The sequence below is a fragment of the Dermacentor albipictus genome, unplaced genomic scaffold (assembly GCF_038994185.2).
Source record: "Dermacentor albipictus isolate Rhodes 1998 colony unplaced genomic scaffold, USDA_Dalb.pri_finalv2 scaffold_21, whole genome shotgun sequence".
Taxonomy (NCBI): domain Eukaryota; kingdom Metazoa; phylum Arthropoda; class Arachnida; order Ixodida; family Ixodidae; genus Dermacentor; species Dermacentor albipictus.
In genome coordinates, this window is record NW_027225575.1 from 536005 (window position 1) to 559544 (window position 23540).

General features: G+C 47.3%; 1 protein-coding gene across 11 annotated transcripts in view; it reads left to right on the top strand.

Moving 5' to 3' along the window:
* LOC139052300 (protein transport protein Sec16B-like) overlaps positions 1-23540 on the top strand; it is a 492173-nt gene that overhangs the window by 7538 nt on the left and 461095 nt on the right. For all 11 annotated transcript variants that reach the window (XR_011509833.1, XM_070529379.1, XM_070529385.1 and 8 more), the window contains 2 exons: positions 1037-1136; positions 9257-9361. Coding sequence is in view for 10 of the 11 variants with exons in the window: in XM_070529379.1 (XP_070385480.1) it covers positions 1037-1136; positions 9257-9361 (205 nt within the window). In the remaining variant the exon portion in view is untranslated. The remainder of the gene's footprint in view (positions 1-1036; positions 1137-9256; positions 9362-23540) is intronic.

Genomic DNA, 23540 nt, shown 5'->3' on the forward strand with positions numbered 1-23540 from the left:
TTGAAGTTTGAAAGTTTTCTATGCAAGATGTGCATTGCTTAAAGAAACTGCATGTTATCACTGATGTTTATATAGTACACTGGAGAAACTGAAAAAATTATCGATATGGGATACTTAGTTTGCTTGATCTGATGGCCAAGTGGAAGACTGATGTATAGTCCATTGCATATGAGATATTGTCGCATACTTATCTAGCATTATGACATTGCCTTGTGTGTTACTTTCAACAAACCCCATATGGGAATGCTTGAAAACAGACCTACTGTGGATAGCTTACTCGAGTATACTTGAATGCCAGGAAACAAAACACCAGTCCAGAATCTTTTCCTTTCACCTACACTCACTTGGTTAAAGCATGTAGTGAGTCATGTCTTTTTGATACCACAAAAAAAGAAGGCTTTTTTGTCATAGAAGCGGTGGTATTCACATTCTTATTTCAAGATATAAAGCCCTAATAGAGTTGTTCTTCTTTGTGCAAATTGGTGAGTTCAGAATAAAGCTAATACTGCATGAGACAGTTGCCTTGGCTTATCCTGCTCTTAATGGCATGGAAGACTTGCCTGTGGTTGTGTGAAAAGATTGTGCGTTATGGAATGGGCAAATGACCACAGTGCTACCAAGTCGCTACACTGAATAAAGCATGTGCTTTTTGAGTTCTCGAGTACTCTGCAAGTATTCGTGGGTAAAAAGAAGTGAAGTTGTACAGATCTCAATGTGGAGGGCTTTTGTGGGCTCACTTTTTATTATGCTGGCTTGTCTTGGAGTTTGCTTCCATACATTTTGTCTGTTGTTCACATTGGTTGATAGCAGCAAGTCCACGAACATTTCTGTCTGCTGCGTACATAGGGTGATTTTGGAGGCTATTTCGTGTAAAAATATTCTAAGAGCCAACAGATGGGAATTAAACTGCATTCTTGATGTGAAACGGGGCTCTTCAGTGTGCATCAGATGGCTTTATCTATTCAATGTCCTGTTTAATGCGTGTTTATATTGAAAATGGGGTGATTGACATGCCTCTCGGGAATCTCTCCTGCAGAATGCCCCGATGGGATGGGGCTGCTAGCTTTCAACCAGCACAGTATCCCACAGCAGTGCTCGACCCACAGCATGAGCAGCAGCCGCAAAGCAACTCACAGGTATTCAGCATTGATCAGTGATTGCTGTAAGGTTGTTTCTAAGGTTGCATTGCCACATTTGTTGTGACTGCAGGGGTGGAAAAAGACATTTACAAGTTGTTAAGGTGGGGGTCACCATGCTACTTGTAAGACACAACATGAAATATGAAACGGTTACAAGCACAGTTGGCTGAGCTTTCAAGATGCTATAAAATATTGAAAGGGAGCCAAGACACTACTTACAGAGTGATCATTTTCAAGTTTTATGCAATTTTTAAAAATTGCCTTTTGAAATGACGATAATTCTAATCTTTGAGGGGACTGTTCGGAGAGGCAGACATTACTTGCATGAAAAATCAAAGCGCATTTCAACTAAATAAAAAATTCAACAATTAACTCCCTTATGATTTTTTTTTACCGCTCATATTGCAATTTACGAATTGTAGGCGACGAGATTGTCGGGTTTATTCACTTACCCCCGAATGCAGAGATCTAACTTGGCTCGAACTTGTCTTCCGGCAGTCTCAAGACAGCTTCACCGCGCATCTTAAATCGGGCTCGACCTTGCGGACGACTTGGGAACGACTTGGCTGGGTCGAAGTCTCCTCAAGTTTCAAGTCTGCTCCCGGGCTAACTTGAAACTGACTTCATGCGTTATTCCAACATGGCAGCCTCCAGAATGGACCTCGCGGGGAGGTTAGCTGCTTACGAGTTTGCTTGCCATGCCAGGGATACAAGATTTTCAGAGGCGCATTCCTTGCCGAAAATTCCACAACCCGCCCTACGTGACCGAGGGAATCCGATGGAGCTGTATGACGACGAACAATTTCTCGGTCGCTACAGATTCACGAAGAACGCCGTGCGACAGCTTTTAGCTATGTTTATTCGGGAAAGTGGGGACAACAGACAGCATGTGTGCCTCCCATGCTGCAGTTGCTGATGGCTCTGATGTTTTACGGCGCTGGTACGTTTCCGGGGATCTGGTCCGCACTCAGTCACCAGTGTGCCGCGCAGTTGTAAAGATGGCTCATCGCGAAGCACCTGTGCCCGATGCTGGTGCGCTTTTCGCAGTCGCGGAAAGATTGATTGCGAGCGTATTTTCTCATCTCCAGTGACTACACGTCTTCATTAGTTATTAGCGCTCATGACCATATGTACGCTCAGCATGCCGAACTGTCGCGCACTCATCCACCGAATGCAAAACATGCGCATGACCAGAATAAAAAGTAGCTCAAATGAGCCAGTCATGCAGAACATGTGCGCTTAGCAGTTTTGTGGCGCTCTCACTTTTCTTTCGCAGCTTCCTCTTTCGCCTTTTGCTTCAGGTTGTTCCAGCATTTTTTCAGTTGCAGGTGATCGCGCCACGTAATCCTGTGGTTGGCGTTATATTGTTTTGCTATTTCTTTCCATGTCTCATTCTTCTTGGTCAACGACGCGACATCAGTTTTCTTGCATTCCACAATATGCTTGTAGTCATTCATGAGTGTTGTCAGCAGGCTCTTTTCGTCTTCTGTAAAACGGGGTGCCGTCTTGCGTTGCAGTGCATTCTCTTGGGAGCAGACCGTACGTGAGTGCGACATTTCAGCGTCAAAGCCTGTTGACAGAACAGCAATTTCGTACCAAACGCGGCACGCGGCCGTCTCGCGAGCCCCAAAACTTGTTTTCCTAACAGATGACACTTTCCTAGCAGACGACACGCACTGCCAATTTGCAATGTCTACGACTGCGCCACACTCTCCCTCTCGTTGTTCTCGACAAACCCTCCATGCAAAGTAGACAAATCGTTTGCATGTGTCATTTTATTTATTTATTTTGTTTTTTATCGGGTGTTGTCACCCATATGGGTCCGGGCAGGGGGCTCTACGGCGCTCGGTACTGTTCGTTCGCAGCACATGTTGCAGTTTTTTTCTTGTTTGTGACTCCAGCTTAGCGCGTTCGGATGCGTTGGCCTTTTCTTCAAGGGGTCACGTAGCCCAACCAGAACAAGGGTTGTCGCCTTCCTGCTGCAATGCCTATAGGTGACAAGGGACATATGAGCGCCCTCAGAAACCGACCGTATGCCTGGTTTCGGCCTCTTGCATCTGGTTGCCCGCCCAGACGGCGCATGAATGCCTTGCGGCAATTGAGAACAAAAGCCATTGAAAGACCACCATACAAACCAACAATTTAGTTCACTTCTCTACGGCCAGTTATACAAGTGCTCAACAAGACCTTTACGTTAAAAAGACGCTATAAAATTTATTTGCACTCAAATACTGTCATGTAAAAGTCGAGCACCGGCTTGAGAAATTGTGAAACCTGCAACTCAAAAAGCCTGCCAAAATACTGAAACTTGAAGACCACTTAAACCCGCCAGTAACGGGTGCTTTCCGCAAGCAACACTGCGCATCGCAGCGGTGGACGTTGCCAGATGGAACAAATTTACCCAAACTATATGTTGTAGCTCCGACGGGGCGGCTGGACGGAGGATGTACGGCATGAGGCCTAAACGGCCAGGGTGCACAGCGCCGCAAGAAAGAGCAGGACTGCTTCAGTCGGGAACCAGACAAAGAATCATTTTATTTCCGCGAGGGGAAATGCTGCAGGCAACTTACAGCGTTTGGCGCTGAGTGGTGCCTTGACGTAAACGACCCAAAACTGAAACCAGAAGTCAACACAGGATACCACACTATACTTCAGCACTTATGCCCTGCTAGAAATTTGGAGAGATGAATACTTTTTTGCTGTACAACGTGCCTTACACTAATACAGTAAAACCTCGTTAAACCGTGGTTGGCCGGAGCTCGGAAAAAGTACGTACTAAACAGTAGTACTGTTTAACCGAAATAGCATGGGATCGCCCACTACATGTGGAAAACGGTACTCAGAGAGAGTGCGCTGAAAGGGGAAAAAACATGCAGTATTTATTCACTTCGCGCGACAAAACTGTTATTTTTGCTTGATGCCGTGGCAGCCTAGCACGACGACAGCGGCCTAAAACTTACTGAAGCTGCGTGCCAGCTTTTCAGCCAGCCCTTTCTTCTCGGCAAACACTCGCATGGCAGATTCCTCATTGGTGTTACATATTCTCCGTGCATGTGCGCAGTAGTGCTGCAGAAGTCCTGGGGCGCCTTTTTCATTGCTGGGTGCCGGAGTTTGGAATAGAGTTACGTTATCGCGCCCCTATTCTCGTCGCGATGATAGCATTCATGAGGCTGACGTAACGCGCAGCTTCTGCCACTGTCAGGCCTGAATCGCCCGTGCTGTCACTTTCCGTGTCATCCTCATCACTGTCGCTAGTCGACACTTCGGCAACAACAAAGGCAACGATGGCGAAAAGTCGAATCTAGTAGCCGACATCTCTTCGCGGTCGCAGCAGCGCTGCCGAGCAACTCCGCATTCCAAATGCCACACACCGTAGTCAACAGCAGATCCCTGTCGCGTGCTAGTGCCGACTTCTTCGTGTCACGTTCGATAGCACGGACGACGTCTAATTTTTCTTCTATGCTAACCACCCGCCGTCCGCACGACGCCACAACGCTCTCTCGCACAGCCATAGCACGGCCGTGGCACGGCGTCGAAATGATGTTGATGTGGCTTCACGCACAAACGCACAGGGCGCTTGGAGGCCGTTGTTCCGATATTTGAGGCTTGTTGTTCTGCCGGGCCGCCCGAAGGAGATGACGCACCGCTGTGTTTGCGCGATGAAAAGTGAAAACACTACGTTTTAACCGATGCGTACGCAATAAGCTGGTACGGTTTATGCGGATACAAAACACATTATGTGCAATGGCCGCTGAGTCGGGGATTTGACTTTAGTACCTTTAAACTGAAACTACTGTTTAAGCGGTCACGGTTTAACGAGGTTTTACTGTAAATTTATTGTTAACCTCGAACACAGACGAGCAACCAACTTTTGCATTGTAGCACAGTCTTGACGAAGCAAGTCAGCTTGAGCACCTATGAAACGTGAAAGCCTACTTGGGTGTTTTGAAGTCTGCTTCTTGCTTCGGGCCAACTTCGTCAAGTCAAGTACAAGCACAATCCAAGTTAGATCTCTGCATTCGGGGGTTAGAATGGATTTCCAGAATGACACCAGTTTGGAGATTTGTGCCATCAAACTCGCCGTGGGAGTGCATTATTGGTCCACTTACTTTTTTAACGAACTGCTCTTTTATGCGTTGAAACACAAAAGTAACTGGAATGCCCATGTATTTCGTCTCACACTTCAGAAAATATCTCGAAACTAGTATAATTCTTGAAGTTCATTTCATATAGATGTGTCTTGCAAATTCACAGGCCACAATTCGCTAATTGTGATATGGGCCGTAAAGTAACCAGTAATGAAGTTGGTTAGTCAATTTTCGCTAATTAGTTGAATATGTGTTTCGATTTTGCATGCCAGTAATGTCCGCCTGTTCGAATAATCCAACTCAGTGACAAATGCTATCTGCCACAGGCAATTTTTAAAAATTCTGTAAAACTTAAAAATGATCACCCTATAACTTGTGCAAGAGCCACTCTCGTGTAAGGGCCGCACCCCAAGGTTGGAGAGCAAAATTTAGGCAAAAAATTTAAAATGCCCAGCAGGAAAGCGAAATTAGTTTCGTTGCCGCTACGAAACAAGAATAAAAAGTTAGTTTGGTTGCCGCTGGATGACGCTAGCTGCTTTTCCATCGACTGCTTTTCCAGGCTGGCGCTGCTGCTCCATTATTTCTTTGTGTGATGTGTCATCTTGGCTGTGCTGGCAGAATTCCCAGTCGTATTGGTAGCATCTCGCCTCTAGAGAAGAGCCCTGTTTGAGTGAGTGCTGGTCAGGGACGATGGGCCAGCATCTGAGGTTGTTCACTGCAGACTTACGTCATTTGTGCCTCTCTTACCCTCTGCCACAGTTGTGGAAACATTATGAGCATTTAGTGGGCCATCTTCGGTCTGATTCGTGTAAGGGCCACACCCAGCCAAGATTCTAGAAAAAAAAAAAAAGTGCAGCCCTTACATTAGTGCATACGGTACCAAATTTAGTTCTTTGGATTCATTTCACTGATGTGCTCTCTTGGTCATTCAGTTATGATGATTTCTCTGTGCACACATATTCTGCATGGTTTTCTACATGAAGTAGACATGTTACACCATTAAAAGTGTCAGCAACACTTGTCCTCTCCCTTTCTTGTGTTGTCCCATTAGTACTGAATTTTTTCTTGAGTAGCAACCAGATGCTTTACTTTCAGGAGCTATGGTAACTTGTGCGGGTTAAATTCCTTGTCCTGGGGGCCGCATTTCAAGGGGGGCAGACTGTAAAGGCATTCGTGTACCAAGCTTTGGGTGCACATTATAGATCCCTACGTAGTCCCCCGCTCCTATTGCATCCCTCATAGCTCACCATGCAGCTTTGGGACACTGAGACCCAACCCCACATTTTTTTTTTCTTCATAGGTGGCTTGTACTGCTAGTGTGAAAGAAAAAATTGCCATCAACTTGGCTATAGTGGGTATGCTCCAAAGGGACCACTTTTGGTACTCTCAGAAAGCAAGCTCTGCAGTTTAACAAGGATTTGTCCATGTCTGAAGGTGCAGGCTTCAAAACAACCCTTTGCATAGTCTTTCTGTGCGTTCTCCTCGGCATCCTTGAAATGCATGTTAAATTTTGATGAAATTTGGGCTAAACCTGGCACCACTGCTTTTTTTGTGTGCTTCCGTGCAGTGGGATATTGTAGGTTCTGTTTGTATCGCGTGCACTGTGTTTTGCAGTACCCACTTATTATTTACCATTATTCAAAACTGGAGTGCACTCATACTACTTATATTTGTGTACCTTGATGGAGCGTCTAGTTCGTTTTTTTTTTTCAACATGAGAGCACATATGGCTTAAATACTTAATAGTTTTATGTACCAAAACAACAATCTGATTGAATTGGGGACTTAATTTTGACCACCTGGGGTTTTTTATGGTCACCTAAATTACCAAATGTGCAAAGGTACTCTTGCATTTTGCCCCACTGATATGCAGCCGTCGCAGCCAGGATTGAACACGTGACCTAACGCTTTGCAGTGCAATGCCATAGCCACTAAGTTACCACGGTGGGTGCTGTTGGATTCATTTTTATAGGAAAACCACCTTAGGTTTTCCTATGATTGTTCCTAATTAGAACGAGGTTTGTGTTGTCATAAGTGTAAAATGTATGGCTTTCCCTGTTGGCTGCTATAAAAGGTGTGAGACCAAAATCAAACATTTTTTTGCTTTTTAGTCTCATGCCTTCCATCAGCTTGTATTTATGGGGAAATAAATATTATTTTTTTGTGTTATAACAGAGCGCAATCGGCAACATTAATTCAAAAGGCTGGTTTCTAGCTTCCGGCTATACAGTGCGCTGGAAGTTTTCTGTTTGCTTTAGAATGTATAACTTGCATCCCGGGCTCTATTTCCAACCTCCTGGTCGTACTTCAACACAGAGCAGCCATAGATATATACTGTTTTACCCTGTACATCAAGAGTTGATATTCTTAAATGTAAATTCTTGCCGTGAACTATAGTTGACTGTAACATGCTCAGTGCTCAGACACACATTGTCTGCAATTCCATTGACACACTTGAAAAAAGACAGGAAATACCTTTCATATAAGTTGAGGTTATTATACCCATCCTGTTGCAGCCTAAAAAGGCTAACAATATGTTAAAAAGAAAAGTCAAGCGTTAGTGTTGTGTATGGAATTGCTACAAGTTGTGAGATGGAGGAATGGGCTATGTAGTGCCTTTTATGCCACCATGTCCACCAAGCATCTCAGGGACAGTGCTTGACATCGTATTGTCATAGGCGAATGGAAGACCTGATTCAGAATGCAGGTTGAGTAGTCTTTGACCACGCCTCCTAAAGCCTGCAATTGTCTCTGTGAGGATACCATCATTTCTGAAATGAAATTTGGTTAATGAAGCAGCAGGTCACCTGTGATGGGATGAAGGCAAGTGCAGTAGACCAGGGCATAAGTGAAAATAATTTCGACATGCACAAAAATGAGGCGGGAACAATGCCTAAATTCTTGAGATAATTATATGGAGATATAGCCAATAAATGAATCTAGAAATCTTATGTCAAAAAATGCTTTCTTTTTCCCATATTTTCTTTATTTTTTTGCAGTGTGTTGATAAAAATAATCTCAGTATATCTCATCAGATTTATAACCATGTTTTACTGTTTGCCAGGGTGACTACAAACACTCCATATTTCAAGGGTGACCTGAATATATACACTATGTGGAGAGAGTGACACTAAAACTTCATTGCTTAATTCATTCAATTTAATGGACAGGAGTACCCACTGCAGTCACTTCTACTGTGCCAACTTTGCATTTTAGGTAGCATTGCCACGTATGCCAGATCATTTGGAGGCGGGGGCAAAATGCAAAGACACCCGTGTACTTAAATTTAGGTGCACATTAAAGAACCCCAGGTGGTCCAGATTATTCCACTGCGGTGTGCCTCATAATTAATCGCGGTTTTGGCACGTAAAATCTCATAACCTAATTTCCTTTTTTCAGATCATTTGGAGCCTGTAACCTTGTTCAAGACTGGATGTACCTGAGGGCAGAATAGCATGATGTGAAATAACCGAGATGTGATAAGCTTTCTATTGATGCATTGACAGCATTTTCATTGGGTGGAGTTCATTTCTTCGGTTCAGAGCAAAGCTGATTGCCCATTTCTCATTATAGAATTGCAGAGTGTTAACCTGTAGAGTTTCTATTTGGGAGTTTGCTTGTCTAGTTTTTGCTTTGACTACTCTCTGTGAGAAAAACAAAAGCTTCTATGCTGTGAGCGAATGATACCTATTTGAGCTGTAGTTGTGTGGCCCTACAGAAGGGGTAATCTCAAGATGTGTCTGTATGTCCAGAAGTGCAGTGCTTGCATATTGCTTGTATCCTTAGCTTTTGAGTTAGTTTCTATGAGATAGCTTACTGATGCAGATATGTCCCAGCCAGTTAAGCAGATGCTTTGATGAACCTCAAGCATGGGACAGAGAGAGAAAAGGGGAAGAGGCTGAATGGCAGTATCTGCTGTGCATTGAAGGAACGTGGGCATAGTCTAAATCCAAAGAGGCTTGGCACTGTAAAATTGCCCGTCTGGGTGGCAGTTGTGAGATTTCAGCATGTCATTGTTTTTGCTCCCAGAAAAGCTGGTCTTCGATGGCAACAACAGCAGCCAACGGCAGCGCTGCTGGTTCTGCAGTCCACTATGGGCAGGGAGAGAACTACTGGAACTGGAACACCTACCAGGTGGATATTAGTGCTCTTTTCCTTCAGTTCATTGCATGTGGGCTTACCATGCGCAGCATTGTACACAGCATCCAGGTGTATCCATTTTGAGGGAAAAGATAATGTTTTCAATGCGAGAGCATTACTTGGCTCATTGTGTGACTTTGCCGTCATCAAAACGCTGTGGCAGAAAAACAGCACACAAATCATGTCATCTTCATCTAACTAAAAAATAAAAGTGGCCATAGGGAGGATTCGATCCTCTGGCCCAACGTCACTGCTACTGCTCTGAAGCTGCACACACTACCCACTGCGCCACCGTTGCAGCAGGCGACATTGATGAATATCTTTGACGCTGTGCACATGGTTGGGCTCTGCCTGGCAGGCAATTCACTAGTTTGCTCATGGTAGGAGTGGCGCCACTGTCGGCACTATGGAGTCTTCATCGTCCAAAGCTGCGTCTACATCATTAGGGGAGACAGCAAAACGTGGCCTGAGGCGCCAGTCCACTGCCGTTAAAGTATGACACAATCGCAACGCAGTGAAACGTGTGAAGTGAGCTGCTGCAGCAAAACAATGTTCACCACCCAAGCCCCCAACAACATGAAATGTAGAGCGAGCACGGCGAGCTGCAGTGGTTGCAGCGAGGAAACTTAGTGACACACTCAGCGACAAGTAACACCCTCGCATTTACACATCATAAGAATTCCTTAGGTGCTCTCTTAGTTTTTCTACATTTCATTGTGGGAAAATTCCTGCAGGGGCGTCTGCGTCAGCAGGTGTTTGGTGTGTTGCGACACCACGTACACGAGCACACGAGGGTTGGATCCTCCCGCGTCTAACTGTGTGCGGCATAACCGTGTCCGGGAAAAAGGGGATTCTGGGGGTTGAGTCGATGTCGGGTGTTTGAACCTTTACGGCCCCTCAGCGGAGGCAACACACCCCTTTGGCCTTGGCTTCACGTAGACTTCCCCAGACTGACCCACCCGCGGGAAACTGGTAGTTGCCTTTTCCTGTCCCTCTCTTCTATTAATTTCCGACTTCCTGGTAGCGAGGGTTAACCTTGTGTGGGTGGCCAACCTTGGGTACTCCAAATTGGGTTATACAGTTGAACCTCTATGTAACGAACCTCTATGTAACTAATTCCTGGATTTTATGAAATTTTTCAATTCCCCAACACACCCCCCATTGAAGCCCATGTATAGGTGACCTTCATGTAACGCATGCGTTGCGGAGGTTGACCTTGATGTAACGAATTCGCGGCGCAGATCATCGAGCTGTATTTTGTAATGTTTTGCCCAAAATTCGACCGCTGTTAGGAATGGCCGTACGGGGTGGCAACGTGCCAGCTTTCAGCCCGCTGCACGTGTTCCAATCCAACCAGACGAGGCGCACTTCAGAGAACTGCGGATGACTGGCAGCCACGTGGCGCGCGGTCAGCTCTGGAATGTGGTACTCGGCCGCGCCACCCGGGACAAAGCAGAGTTCTACGAAGCCTTCTGACGTCGGCTCCGGACCTTTGCACCTGTGTGTGTGTGTGTGACACGAGTATGTGAGCCCGCCTACTCCAAAAGGGCGGGTCATCTACGGTGACGTCGAACGATGACTGGACGAACGTTTCCGTCCACTGGGAATCAAGGGGGGATCAAGTGCTTATAAGCAGTGTTTGCCGGCTGCTAGAGGGTGCTCGTCGTCGGGAGCTGAGTGCATGTTGTCATGCTAGAAATGTACTAGTGAGCTGTGTGCTCGTAAGCTGCTTGCTGTATGTTAGTCTTGCGGGCTCCATATGGGAGACGCGCTAGACTGCCAATGTATCTTGCTAAAATGTAAATACTGCCATTAAATCCTGCTCTCCTAAGTCCCGACGAAGAGTCAAGATCCTCCCTACAACTACGTTTGCTCAAATCCTACAACCGAATGGCAGCGGTGAGATCGGCCTATGGCTCCTAGATCGGCCTACGGCTTGTAAATCGGCCTACGACTCGGGAGACAGCAACGGCAGCTGACGGACGTTGGCACATGGTGACCGACCGGTATCCTGATCAAGTTGGAGGCAACTTGAGATTGACCGCCTCTTGCAACTGACTGGATACGGCGGGGAAGGACTGGTGATATGGTGCTGCTTCAGTGGGTAAGCGTTTGGTTTGGCTGTAAGATTTACCAGGCTTCAATTTTTCTGTGTCTTTTATTTGATTCGCTGGGGATCTTTTACTTGTATTTTGATTTGCGTGGGTATCGCAACAAGTATTGTGTGACAGCAGAGCCAAAGCTTGAAGTAGCGACCATGGTCCTAATGTGTTTGACGAGAGCTGACCTGTTGGGGTTGTGTGAGGAGATAGAGGTAAACGTAAAGGAGGACTTGACGGAAGCAGAGATCCGTAAGACCATTCTCGAAAGTGACAATGATTCAAAATTCATAGAACAAATGGGCAAACGAATTCTAAATAAAAAATGGGAACAGGAAGCAGTTAGGCAAGAACAGGATGAATTTAGGCAAAAACAGGAAAAAGCTAGGCAGGAACAAAAAAGCATGTCGCAGGAAAAAGACCTAACAGAAGTAACGAGGCAGTACATTGATGCACTGAACAAAGAGATTGAAGGTTTTGAGCAGTTAATCGAGCAAAGTCAACAGCGGCTTGAGAAATCTGTAGGCTGGACGCAGCGAAAGTGGAAGGAAGTAGATAGCAGATTTTGCTCAAAAGCCGAGAGAAGTAGCAGCACCTGCGAGATTAGTAGCATGTTCATAAGTGAACTCGAAGTGCTAGCAGCTAACAAAGCCTTAGTGGCAGCAGAGGCTGTTAAAGGCCGTAGTGAGAGCGATGAGGTGCTGTGCCAATAGAGCACTGTAGAGGCAGCTAGGCCAGCTGCGAATGAATTGGCACAGTTACCGCGAGTGTGCGTCGCTTGTAATATTAGTGGGGTTGCTAGCGAAGTACAGAGTACTGTTGACCCGACAGACGCGAGCACCCATGTCGAGTCAGATCTGCATGCCGGAGAGAAGTGCCAGCTGGACGATGCAGTTGAGAGTAGTTCTCAGGATGGCGAGCTCTGTAGCTCACGAGAGAACAACTACATTGTTCACGGATCGGTGCGGCTCTCCGCCAGTCTAGGCAGCCAAGAGAGGAATGATTTAGTTAAGGATCATTCAGACTGTGCGGGTAAGAGACCGATCCGGGCCGACGAGATGTGTAACGGCCAGCACGAGGCGCGAGATGACGCCATGAAAGAGAGTTCGAAGAGAAAGCGTCGCAGAAAGAAGCGCCGAAAAGATCGGAATGCGGTGGCTAATCTAGCGAAGCCAAAGACGGCGACAGACGCGAAAAGGCAGGGCGCGGAGAAAAGAAAGGTGCGGTCGTCACTGACGATGTTGACGCATCAAACACGTTCGAGCCACCAGTCAAAGGGGGACCGCGAAGCATGTTCTGCACGGACGCGGACAAAGGGCACGGGGCAGTTAAATTCCTCGTCGTTCTGTCGTCCTCTTCGAAGCTCAGCGTGCAGTACGAAGAAGCGCAAGGGGGCAAGACGAGACCAGGTGGGGAGTAGTGACGCGGTCAATCGAGGTCATGATGAAAGCGGGGGCCAGGACGCAAATTGGCAGGGGACTGTAACGTCTTGGGGGAGCTGATAGTGAGTCAGCGCTTTTGTTGTTCCCTGGTAGCAAGAATAGCTTTCAAACCGCGACCACCTCGAGTATGGCTCGAAAGTGAGTCAGTCGAAAACGTTTGGAACGGGAGGCAAACAGAGCTTCCGTAGAAGTAAAACATTGTTTTGTTTTATTTTTTGAGCATTTGAAAATTTTCGTGAATTGAAACTAGTTTCTTTCAGTATGTAAGATATGAGCTGTGTGTTTTTGTTTGAGAAGCTCCGAGAGTTGAAAGAGGTGTTTTATTTAAACAATTAGTCTCGCGAGTGTTAGTTAATGAGTAGATAGGCTTTCTTTTTTGCGTGTGTGAGTAACCTGAAGGACAAGGTTATCGTTGAGAGGCCTATCGTAACGCGCATGTGTGTTATTTAACCTTCTTTTTTTTAAGTGTTTTTGAATTTTCTAAGGTTAAGCGCATAGATTTTCAGTAAGTGCGTGATTTGCACTAAGAGTTCGTAGTTCCTTTAGCGCGTTTCCTGTGTAGACGGAGTGAAGCATATTGTTAATGACTTGGTTGTGCTCGTGTGTGTGTCGAGGGCAGCCGTATTCTGACTTCTCTAGTACGCGTGCGTAGAGTTAGTAAAAGACACATTTGTTCTAAGGTTCCTCTGTGTTGCGTAAGTTATGCAAGTTTGGTTGTTTAAGGAACGTGTCCTGTGTGGATTAAAGGAACAAATGTGAGTAAGCGTCGCAAGTACGTGTTTGGAATAGAGACCACAAAGCTAGCGCGATTGTATTTACGTACCTGTGTAGTCGGCCAGACGGTTCAGTGGCAGCAGTACATGAGATAAGTACGTCACTGTGATAGGATAAGAACAGGCTGTTCGCAAAGTTAGGCTGCTTAAGTTATGCTTGAGTATTGATGTTTGAGAGCCTTCAGTTTAATTCTGCGTAAACCTTTACTCTTGTGCAGCGCGACGGTCGGGTTTGGTCGAACTCAGGGGGAACGTGAACGCTCGCTTTGGCGGCACAAAATTTTGGGGCAAAATTTGGGATTCCCAGTTGAGTCACTAGCATAGAAATTTTGATGGAAAGCCTGGCAGGTTAACAGCTAATTCCGGGCGTTTGAACGCTGAGCGGTATTGTGTTGCCTGGTCGACTCTTCTGTGCCAGTTGTTGTGAGATGGTTGAAGGCATTCCAAGTACGCAGGGGTTGCAGAGAGCAAAGCTATTGTCTTGCTCGCCAGCCATTCTCTTCCTGCCCAGCGGTTGCCAGCACTGGCCAGGTGAGATTTTCCGGGCCATGGAGGAGCTGTTAGGAATGGCCATACGGGGTGGCAATGAGCCAGCTTTCAGCCCGCTGCACGTGTTCCAATCCAACCAGACGAGGCGCACTTCAGAGAACTGCGGATGACCGGCAGCCACGTGGCGCGCGGTCAGCTCAGGAATGTGGCGCTCGGCCGCGCCACCCGGGACAAAGCAGAGTTCTCCGAAGCCCTCTGACGTCGGCTCCGGACCTTTGCACCTGTGTGTGTGTGCGACACTAGTATGTGAGCCCGCCTCCTCCAAAAGGGCGGGTCATCTACGGTGACGTCGAACAATGACTGGACGAACGTTTCCGTCCACTGGGAATCAAGGGGGGATCAAGTGCTTATAAGCAGCGTTTGCCGGCTGCTAGAGGGTGCTCGTCGTCGGGAGCTGAGGGCTCGTTGTCATGCTAGAAATGTACTAGGTAGCTGTGTGCTCGTAAGCTGCTTGCTGTATGTTAGTCTTGCAAGCTCCATATGGGAGTCGTGCTAGACTGTCAATGTACCTCATGTTTTAAATGTAAATCCTGCAAATACATCCTGCTCTCCTAAGTCTCGTCGAAGAGTCAAGCTCCTCCCTACAGCTACGACTGCCAACTCTTACACCGCGCAGTGTGCAACTTTAATGAATATTGTTTAAGTAAGTTTTTATATCAAAAGGTAAAGTAGACCGCAAGCAGAACGCTTGCAATCGCAGCAAACAAGCAAATCTCGGTGATGATGATGATGTTGAGCGCCGCTCCGTGGCAAGCGTAGCAGCCTTTAAGCTTTCATTTTGTAGATAGACACTAGGTGGCACTACTATGACAAATTCTTTGTGGTGTCTTGGTGCACTTATGATAAGCCTTCGTCAGCGTGTTGATGTGCATGTGCAGGTGTGTGTTTACAGTGTTGGTTCGTTGCGATGGAGTTCCGCTGTGAAGATACGTAAAGTTTTGTCACTTGAAGATAAGCTCTCGATTTTGAATGCAGTTACCGCGAGTGAAAAAAAGAAGGATGTCGCTGCCCGCTTCAATATATCAGCCAGCTCCCTGTCAAGCATTCTTGCTGCAGAACAAAGCATCCGCACTGCGATGGAGTCGGGCACAAGTGCCAAGAAGAAAAGAATGAAGATGTCGAACTATGCTGATGTGGACAATGCCGTGTTTGCATGGTTTTTGTACAGACGAGCACAAAACGTGCCCATAAGTGGCGCGATTTTGCTGCAGAAAGCCATAGATTTTGTTTTCATCCTGGGCCACGACGACTTCAACGCGAGTAACGGTTGGCTACAAGGACTTAAAAGCTGGCACGGTGTCGTCGGAAAGGTGATATCTGGCGAGTCTGCCTCCGCAGACAGCGATGCTGCTGCCTCGTGGGTGGCTGAGAAGCTACCCGGCATTTTCAGCCGCTATGAAGCTGCCGACATTTAAAATGCTGATGAGACGGCCCTGTTTTATCAGATGTTACCGAGCCGCACGTTGTCACTAAAGGGAGAAGACTGCCGCGGTGGAAAGCAAACTCCGCGTGGCAGTTTTGCTTTGCGCCAACACTGATGGCAGCGACAACTGAATCCCATTGGTTATTGGCCGCAATGCCCGGTCCAGAGGTTTTAAAGGAAGAAGGCGGATGCCAGTAATATATGTGGCAAACTCCAAAGCGTGGATGTCGCGGGCAATTTTTTCTGACTGACTGAAGGAGCTCAACCAAGATGTCAAACAACAAGGCCGCAGCATTTGTTTGCTGCTTGACAACTGCTCCGCGCTCCATGTGGAAGGCCTACAGCTTTCAAATGTCAAGCTGCAGTATTCGCCACCTAACTGCACTTCTCTCATGCAACCCTTAGACAAAGGGATTATTAACAGCTTCAAATGCTGCTACCGCCGTCGATTGATACAAAAGATGCTCCTGGACATCAGCCTTGAACGGCTGACAAAAGTGGATATCTACCAAGCAATCCAAATGCTTGCTGCGTCGTGGCAAGAGGTTGGATCACAAGTGATCGCCAATTGCTTTGCCAAGGCTCAGGTAAATCATGCCATTCAACCTACAGTCCCTGAAGACGAACCTTCAAGCCCACCCGAGGTCGCAGAAGCGTGGGATGAACTACGCATGAACGGTGGGGTGCCCGACGGTGTTGAACTGTGCGACTTTTTGTTTGTGGACAACGGCGCTGTGTTTATGGAAGAGATGACTGATGTGGCACTTGTGGAAACTGTTAAAGATAGCCTTGAAGGTGACGGTCCGTCATAGCCTGACACATCTTGTGCGGTGCCTACCGCGAGGGAACTGATGGATACGGTGGACGTTCTGCGCCGTTTCGTCGGCTCGCAGGACGATGAAGCAGCCCTGGATGCCTTAGTTTCCATGGAGCGCTGAGTTGTGGCTTCGATCGGGCAAAAACAGCAAGCAAAAATTGCGCAGTTTTTTTTCGATTACAGTCAACGACTGATTTTTCGGACCCTCTAGGGAACGTAAAAATGTCCAAAAATTCAGCCAGTCCGAAAAAATGAATGCATGCTAAAAACGCACTTTTTTTTTTTTTCTCGATCTAGAGGCAAAGGGCGAAGTACCAGGTTTCCGCAACCCTGCCAAAGCATCAGTGAAGTGGCTATAAAAAAACGCATTCAAAAACTCTGCATGCAGCCGACTGCTAGTTTATTATGTACATGTGCATCGTCGGGCAGCCGGTTTTATTGCTGCAGTGGCTTGAAGAACTTGTTGATTGTTGTTTGGACGGCGTTCCGGTTGGATGCGATCATATTCACCTCAATCTGAGCAAGGGTCATGTCAGCACTGTACACCGATGAGTCAACAATGCTCGCGTCAACTCGGCGCTTGTAGGCGGCGCAGGCATTGGCTCCTCATTTTCAACATCAAAGTCTTTCGGATCCCCCACAACCTGACTCCTTGCTCTATGCCGAACTCCTTGCTCACGTCAGCCTACGGTGGGCTGCTCACGACTTGCTTAATAATGGCGGCTTTCTTCTCCATCGTTAACCGACGGTACTGCTTTCCGCGCTTCGATGCCATCGGCGAGGTCGACGAAGACGGAGTAGGGGCCATCGAAGGCAAGCGAAATCCTCAAGTTGCGGACAGTGGTGTTTGCAGATGAGCTTCGAAGCACCTAGGCCTAGCGTCGCAGAGCACACTTGACACAACAGCACAACCACACACCACGCTAGCCAAAACGTGGCCTATGCAAACAAATGAAATGGTGCCGCTCCGGAAACTCCGCCAGAGGCGGAAGCGGAAGTGCGGCGATAAACAGAGCCAGCGTGGCCAGACCAAATCGGTGTGTGACGGCTAGATTTGGCTAGTTGTGGTTCAAAGCGGTGATATGCTTCGGCTCCAAGTCGATTTCCTGCGCAAGGGCGCTGCATGAGGAGCCAAAGAACCTTTCGTCGCGTCAAAAAGTCCGGAAAATTGGATGGCGGGGGGTTCGAGCGTCCAAAACTTCAGATGTCCTTATACATTGATTCTATAGGGCTCGTGGCGGTGCCGCGAAGACGTCGAAAATATCGGGCATGTCCGAAAATTTGGGCATCCGAAAATTCAGTCATTGACTGTAAATAAATTCTTTGAATGGCGAGTTCACTTCAGTTGATATCTGTCGCATTTTTATTTCGTTTTGGCATGATTCTTACCAGTCTTAACCCGAAACTGCATGTAACGAAAACCTGAATATAACGAAAAATTACGAACTTTTTTCAATTTCGTTATATCCAGGTTTGACTGTACAGTGAAACCGTAGTTGACCGGAGCTCGGAAAAAGTACGTACTAAACGGTATTACTGTTTAACCAAATAGCATGAGATCGCCCACTCACCTGTCGAAAACGGAAGAGAGAGTGCGATGAAAGGGGAAAAAAACATGCAGTATTTATTCACTTCGCACGACAAAAGTGTTATTTTCGTTTGATGCCACGGCGGCCTAGCACGATGACGACAGCGGCCTCAAATTTACTGAAGCTGCGTGCCAGCTTTTCAGCCAGCCCCCTCTTCTCGGCAAACACTCGCAGATCCCTCGTTGGCGTTACGTATTCTCTGTGCACGTGCGCAGTAGTGCTGCAGAAGTCCCCGGGGCGCCTTTTTCATTGCCGGGTGCTGGAGTTTAGAACACTTTTCATTTTGAATAGGGTTACGTTATTGCGCCCCTGTTCTCGTCACGAGGATTGCATTCATGAGGCTGACGTAACGTGCAGCTTATGCCACTGTCAGGCCTGAATCGCCCGTGCTGTCGCTTTTCGTGTTGTCCTCATCACTGTCGCTAGTCAACACTTTGGCAACAACACAGGCAACGATGGCGAAAAGCTGAACCTCGTAGCCGACATGTCTTCGCGGTCGCAGCAGTGCTGCCGAGCAACTTCTTCGCATTCCGAATGCCACACACTGTAGTCAACAGCAGATCCCTGTTGCGTGCCAGCGCCGACTTCATGTCACGTTCGATAGCACGGACGACGTCTAATTTTTCTTCTATGCTAACCACCCGCCGTCCGCACGACGCCACAACGCTCTGGCACAGCCATAGCATGGCCATGGCGCGGCGTCGAAATGATGTTGATGTTGATGTGGCTTCACGTGCAAACGTACAGGGCGCTTGGAGGCCGTTGTTCCGATCTTTGAAGCTTGTTGTTCTGCTGGGCCGCCCGATGGAGATGACGCACCGCTGTGTTGCGTGATGAAAAGTGAAAACACTACGTTTTAACCGATACGTACGCAATAAGCTGGTACGGTTTATGCGGATACAAAATACATTATGTGCAATGGCCGCTGAGTCGGGGATCTGACTTTACTACTTATAAAACGAAACTACTGTTTAAGTGGGTACGGTTTAACGAGGTTCTACTGTAGTAGCACCTTACAACTGGCGAGGGCTTGTCTTACTCGTAAGGTTTGCACCATCCCCATGTTGGGCTCAGTGGTGGGTGGTTGGCGCTGCTGCCGAACTCAAGATCCCTATATTACGGTTAAACCGCTTTCCCTTGATTGCCCTCTAAAAAGAGGGCACACTGATGCAACCTTTCGATTCTTTTTGAAGGACAATGAGGAACACTTCCCTAATTACAGTCGCCGACCGTTTATTCGGACCACACGGGGACTGAGGAAATGTCCGAATAAACTGGTGTCCGAAAAAGCAGATTAAGAAAAAAAATTCAATCTTTTATTTCCACGCACTTATTCGGGCTCGGCAGTAGGCTTGAAGAAATCCTGAATGCACCGTTGCACGCTGTTCCGTTTACGCGCAATCAGATAAGCCTGAATCTCGGAGAGGGTCGTACGGTCACTATAGTCGGCTGAAAGCGCAGTCACTGCTTGTACCTGCTCCGCATGCGATGGCAGCATAGCACATGGTGCGTCATCTTTCGACTCAGTCATCGTCCGGCGGTGCAGCAGAAACCTGACGAATGATCTCGCCGTCGTCGAGTTCTGCGCATGTCAATACAGCAGTGTCAGCACCTGTGAAACTGTCAAATGAGACGGTGTCCGGAATCGCAATGCAACCACTCCGCAGGTCTTGGCAGAACTCTGAAGCAGCAGAAGCTTGATGTGGGCGAGTTGGTTTTGCATACTTGATGAAAAGAGCGCTACGAAGACGCGGACTAAAGGACAACATGTACGACGGACAAGGCGCTACTTCCAACTAAATGTTTTTTTTTGAAGAAACAAGACTTTAAATAGATGCAACCAAGAATGGCCCATCGTGACATCACGACCTCCCTATCTCATTAGAAAAGCTATCTCTTTTTCGGTAAGCGTCACTGAAGGGCAACTAATGCACGTGCCCTCGGCCTTTGCAATGTAAAAAGCTTCTAATATCTCCCGTTCTAGTCTATCTCTAGATCGTGCCAGAAACCTTGTGTCGCGAAGATACGGACGGCAATTGTGACGTTTACAGTGTTCTGCCAAATGGCCCCCCGCATTGTTACTTACGGCTCAATTGTGCTCACGCGCCCTTTCATTAAAACCCCGTCCGGTTTGACCGATATAAACCTGTTGGCAACTTAGGGGTATCTCATATACGACATTACTTTTGCAAGCAGTGTACTGCGCTGCATGTTTCTTGGAGCATGGTTCGAGTTTTGCTTTTGTCATCATAGGGCATATCTTGGCCAGCTTACATGGTGCACTCAAGAGAAGATTGATACTGTGCCTTTGTGCCACCTTCTTGAGGTTGTGGGACACCCTGTGCCAATAAGGAATCACATGTAATCTCTTCCTATCAAATGGCTTTCTTGTGTTAGTGCCCTCTCTTGCCTGTTTGATCTTTTGAAGAAGCTTATCGCAAACGCTAGAGATCAAGAGTGAAGGGAAAAATGCTAGGCGTAGCCTTGAAACTTGGTTATTGAAACTGATTTCTATTTTGTGGTTGCAAGATTTGTTTAACGCTTCTTTTAGACAAGTCATTGCAACTCCTCGTTTTACTAGCTTGGAGTGCGCAGTGTCGTATGAAATTAGCTGCTTGTTCAACCTCGGCTGGTATTCGAAACAGACATGCGGGTTCATTAGAGTGAGATTGAGGTCCAGAAAGCAAATGCTGTTATCACAAGGCCTTTCGCACGGGAAGTTTAGAGCCTCCGATGCATTTCTAAATGTGTTATCGATTCTACAGTGTCATCTAGCCTAGACCCTGGAATGTTGTTAACAACCACCAGGTAGTCATCGACGTACCTCATTATGGAAGGAGCACATGACTGATTCAGCATGCTGTTTACACACTTGTCAAAGGCGCTGTCGTTAGTTTCAAAAACCAACACTATGTACAGCGCAAAGGCATTTGCATTGGATTGTCGCTCGCTCCCATTCTTTCAGACATCTTTCTCACGGCGGCCGTATTTTGATGGGGGTGAAATGTGAAAACACTCGTGTACTTAGATTTAGGTGCACGTTAAAGAACCCCAGGTGGTCGAAATTTCCGGAGTCCTCCACTACGGCGTGCCTCATAATCAGAAGGTGGTTTTCGCATGTAAAACCCCACAATTAAATTAAGGCAACACGAGCGTGCGTAAATTCTTCCCCTTCTTGGTGGCGAAGTGCCTCTCAAACACGATAGGACCTGGCTACAAAGTCACAAAGATGACAAATGGAGACCTGCTCCTTGAATTAAAGGATAAAACTCAATATAACAAAATGAATGACTTGAAATGCATTGGCGTTGTAGCAGTCACTGTGTCGGCACATCGAACCATGAACACAAGCCGTGGAGTAATCTCAGAAGACGACTTCTTGGACCTTTGTGATGAAGAGCTGCTTGAAGGTTTTCAGGATCAAAATGTCATCAAGGTAGAAAGAATCCTAATACGCAGGAACAATGAACAACTTCGAACAAAGCACATTGTACTAACCTTTGGTACCAGTGGGCTGCCTAGTACACTGGATGCAGGCTACATCAAAGTATGTGTAAACCGTACATCCCAACTCCTTTAAGTGCCAGAGGTATAGGCATGGGTCTCGGACATGCCGAGGAAAGCAGATTTGTATGAATAAATGCAGCTCGAATGATCATCCATCAGACGTTGAGACTCTTCCCCAAATTGTGTGAACTGTGATGGAAGCCATCCAGCCTACTCCAGGACATGCCCTAAATGGAAGAAAGAAAAAGAAATTATTGCACTAAAGGTCAAAGAAAATATAACATTTCACGAAGCAAGGAAGCGTCTTTCATACTTAGATCACACAAGCTTTTCTGAGGTGGCGCGGCGGGGGGCAATGTCACAAATGCCTCGGGAGTCTACTGCGGTCACTGATAGTGGTCTGGTAATCACTCCGCCTGCCCCCCTGGTGGCAGCAGTAAGTGCTGCTATATCATCATCGAAGGTGGGGCTGCAGACCTCGGTTCCGCAGGTCCCAAAGCAAAACTGAACTCCACGGCCTGGGACGCAAGTTTCAGCACCTAGTACACGATCCTCCAGCGCCTTAGAGAAGGTTATGGAGGTCAATCAAAGAACCCCAGCGTCATCGATGCCGAAAGATCAGCGCTCTCAGGAGCGCACTAGGACGGATAAAATTCCTGTAACTGTTCTGAGAAAGGGACCAGTAACCTAAACGGTTACCGGCCTTGTATCGATATCTATCTTTACCACATGCTCTTGAACACAGACAACAAAAATCTTCATCGATATGGCTACAGAAATCAGTGCAATGCCAGGGGCCTATTTCACAATCTAGATGATGTCAAATATCTATTAAAAGAATATCAGCCATGACTGTTGTGTGTTCAGGAAACACATTTAAAGTCGACACAAGAACTTCTTAAGACAGTACATAGTTTTCCGTAAAGATCGAAATAATGGTAATTCTTCAGGTGGTGGGGCAATCATAATCCAAAAGTGAGTAGCATGCCAGCATGTATCACTCCTGAGTTCGTTTGAAGCAGTGGCTGTTCGGGCTATATTGTTCAATCAACTTAACTATTTGCTCCATATATATATCGCCTGATGCACTGTAGAATTTGAAAAGCTGATTGACCAGCTTCCTGAACCCTACATAGTACAGTCGCCGACTGATTTTCCAGACTCCAAAAATTCGGACATGCTCGATTATTCGGTCTGCTTCGCGGCACTGCCATTCTCCCCCACGAACTATAATGTATAACAACTGCTGAAAGTTCGGACACCTTGCAACCTCTCGTCTGATTTTTCAGACACCCCTTGAGCCAACTCGATCGAGAGCACCATGCACCGACTGACCGGTGCATGGTTTGACTTGCTGAATGCCATTTTTGTTTTGAACGGAGCCTCCTTGCTGCTCCACAAAGTGGCGCTACTGGAAAGCGATGTAAGCGATCTCAAGACAACCCAGCAGCCGATTTGTTTGTTTCTTCGTGCACGACCCTGCGAATAGGCTACGTTTTTTGTTTGTACTGTAGAGGTCGCCACAGTTCAGCCCCGTTTGTTAGGCTGCCACCAGAGTGTGGCGCCCCCTGTGACCTGTGTGTGTGTGTCTATATATGTTCGGGCCCAATAAAGAAGGGGCATTCCCTTTTCGTCCAAGCAAATGGCTGCACGTTTCGGTCCGTCCCTGCGTGCTCGTGCCCCGCGCAGCACCAACCGCGCGACATGGTGTCAGAAGTGGCCGGATAACGCCCCCCTGCCTTAGCCCTCACCTCATAGGAAGGTACCAAGATGGCCCTCGAGACCGGCGAGCCGCCGAAACTGTACGGCGTCAACTTCCAGCCACCGGCACCGTTCGACTTCGCGAACCCGCCAACGTGGGCGACATGGCTCAGCCACTACGAAGATTGCGCAGCAGTTTCCAGACGGACGGGAGCGTCGGAAGACATGCAGGTACGCTCGCTACTGTACTGCATGGGCCCGGAGGCCCGCCCG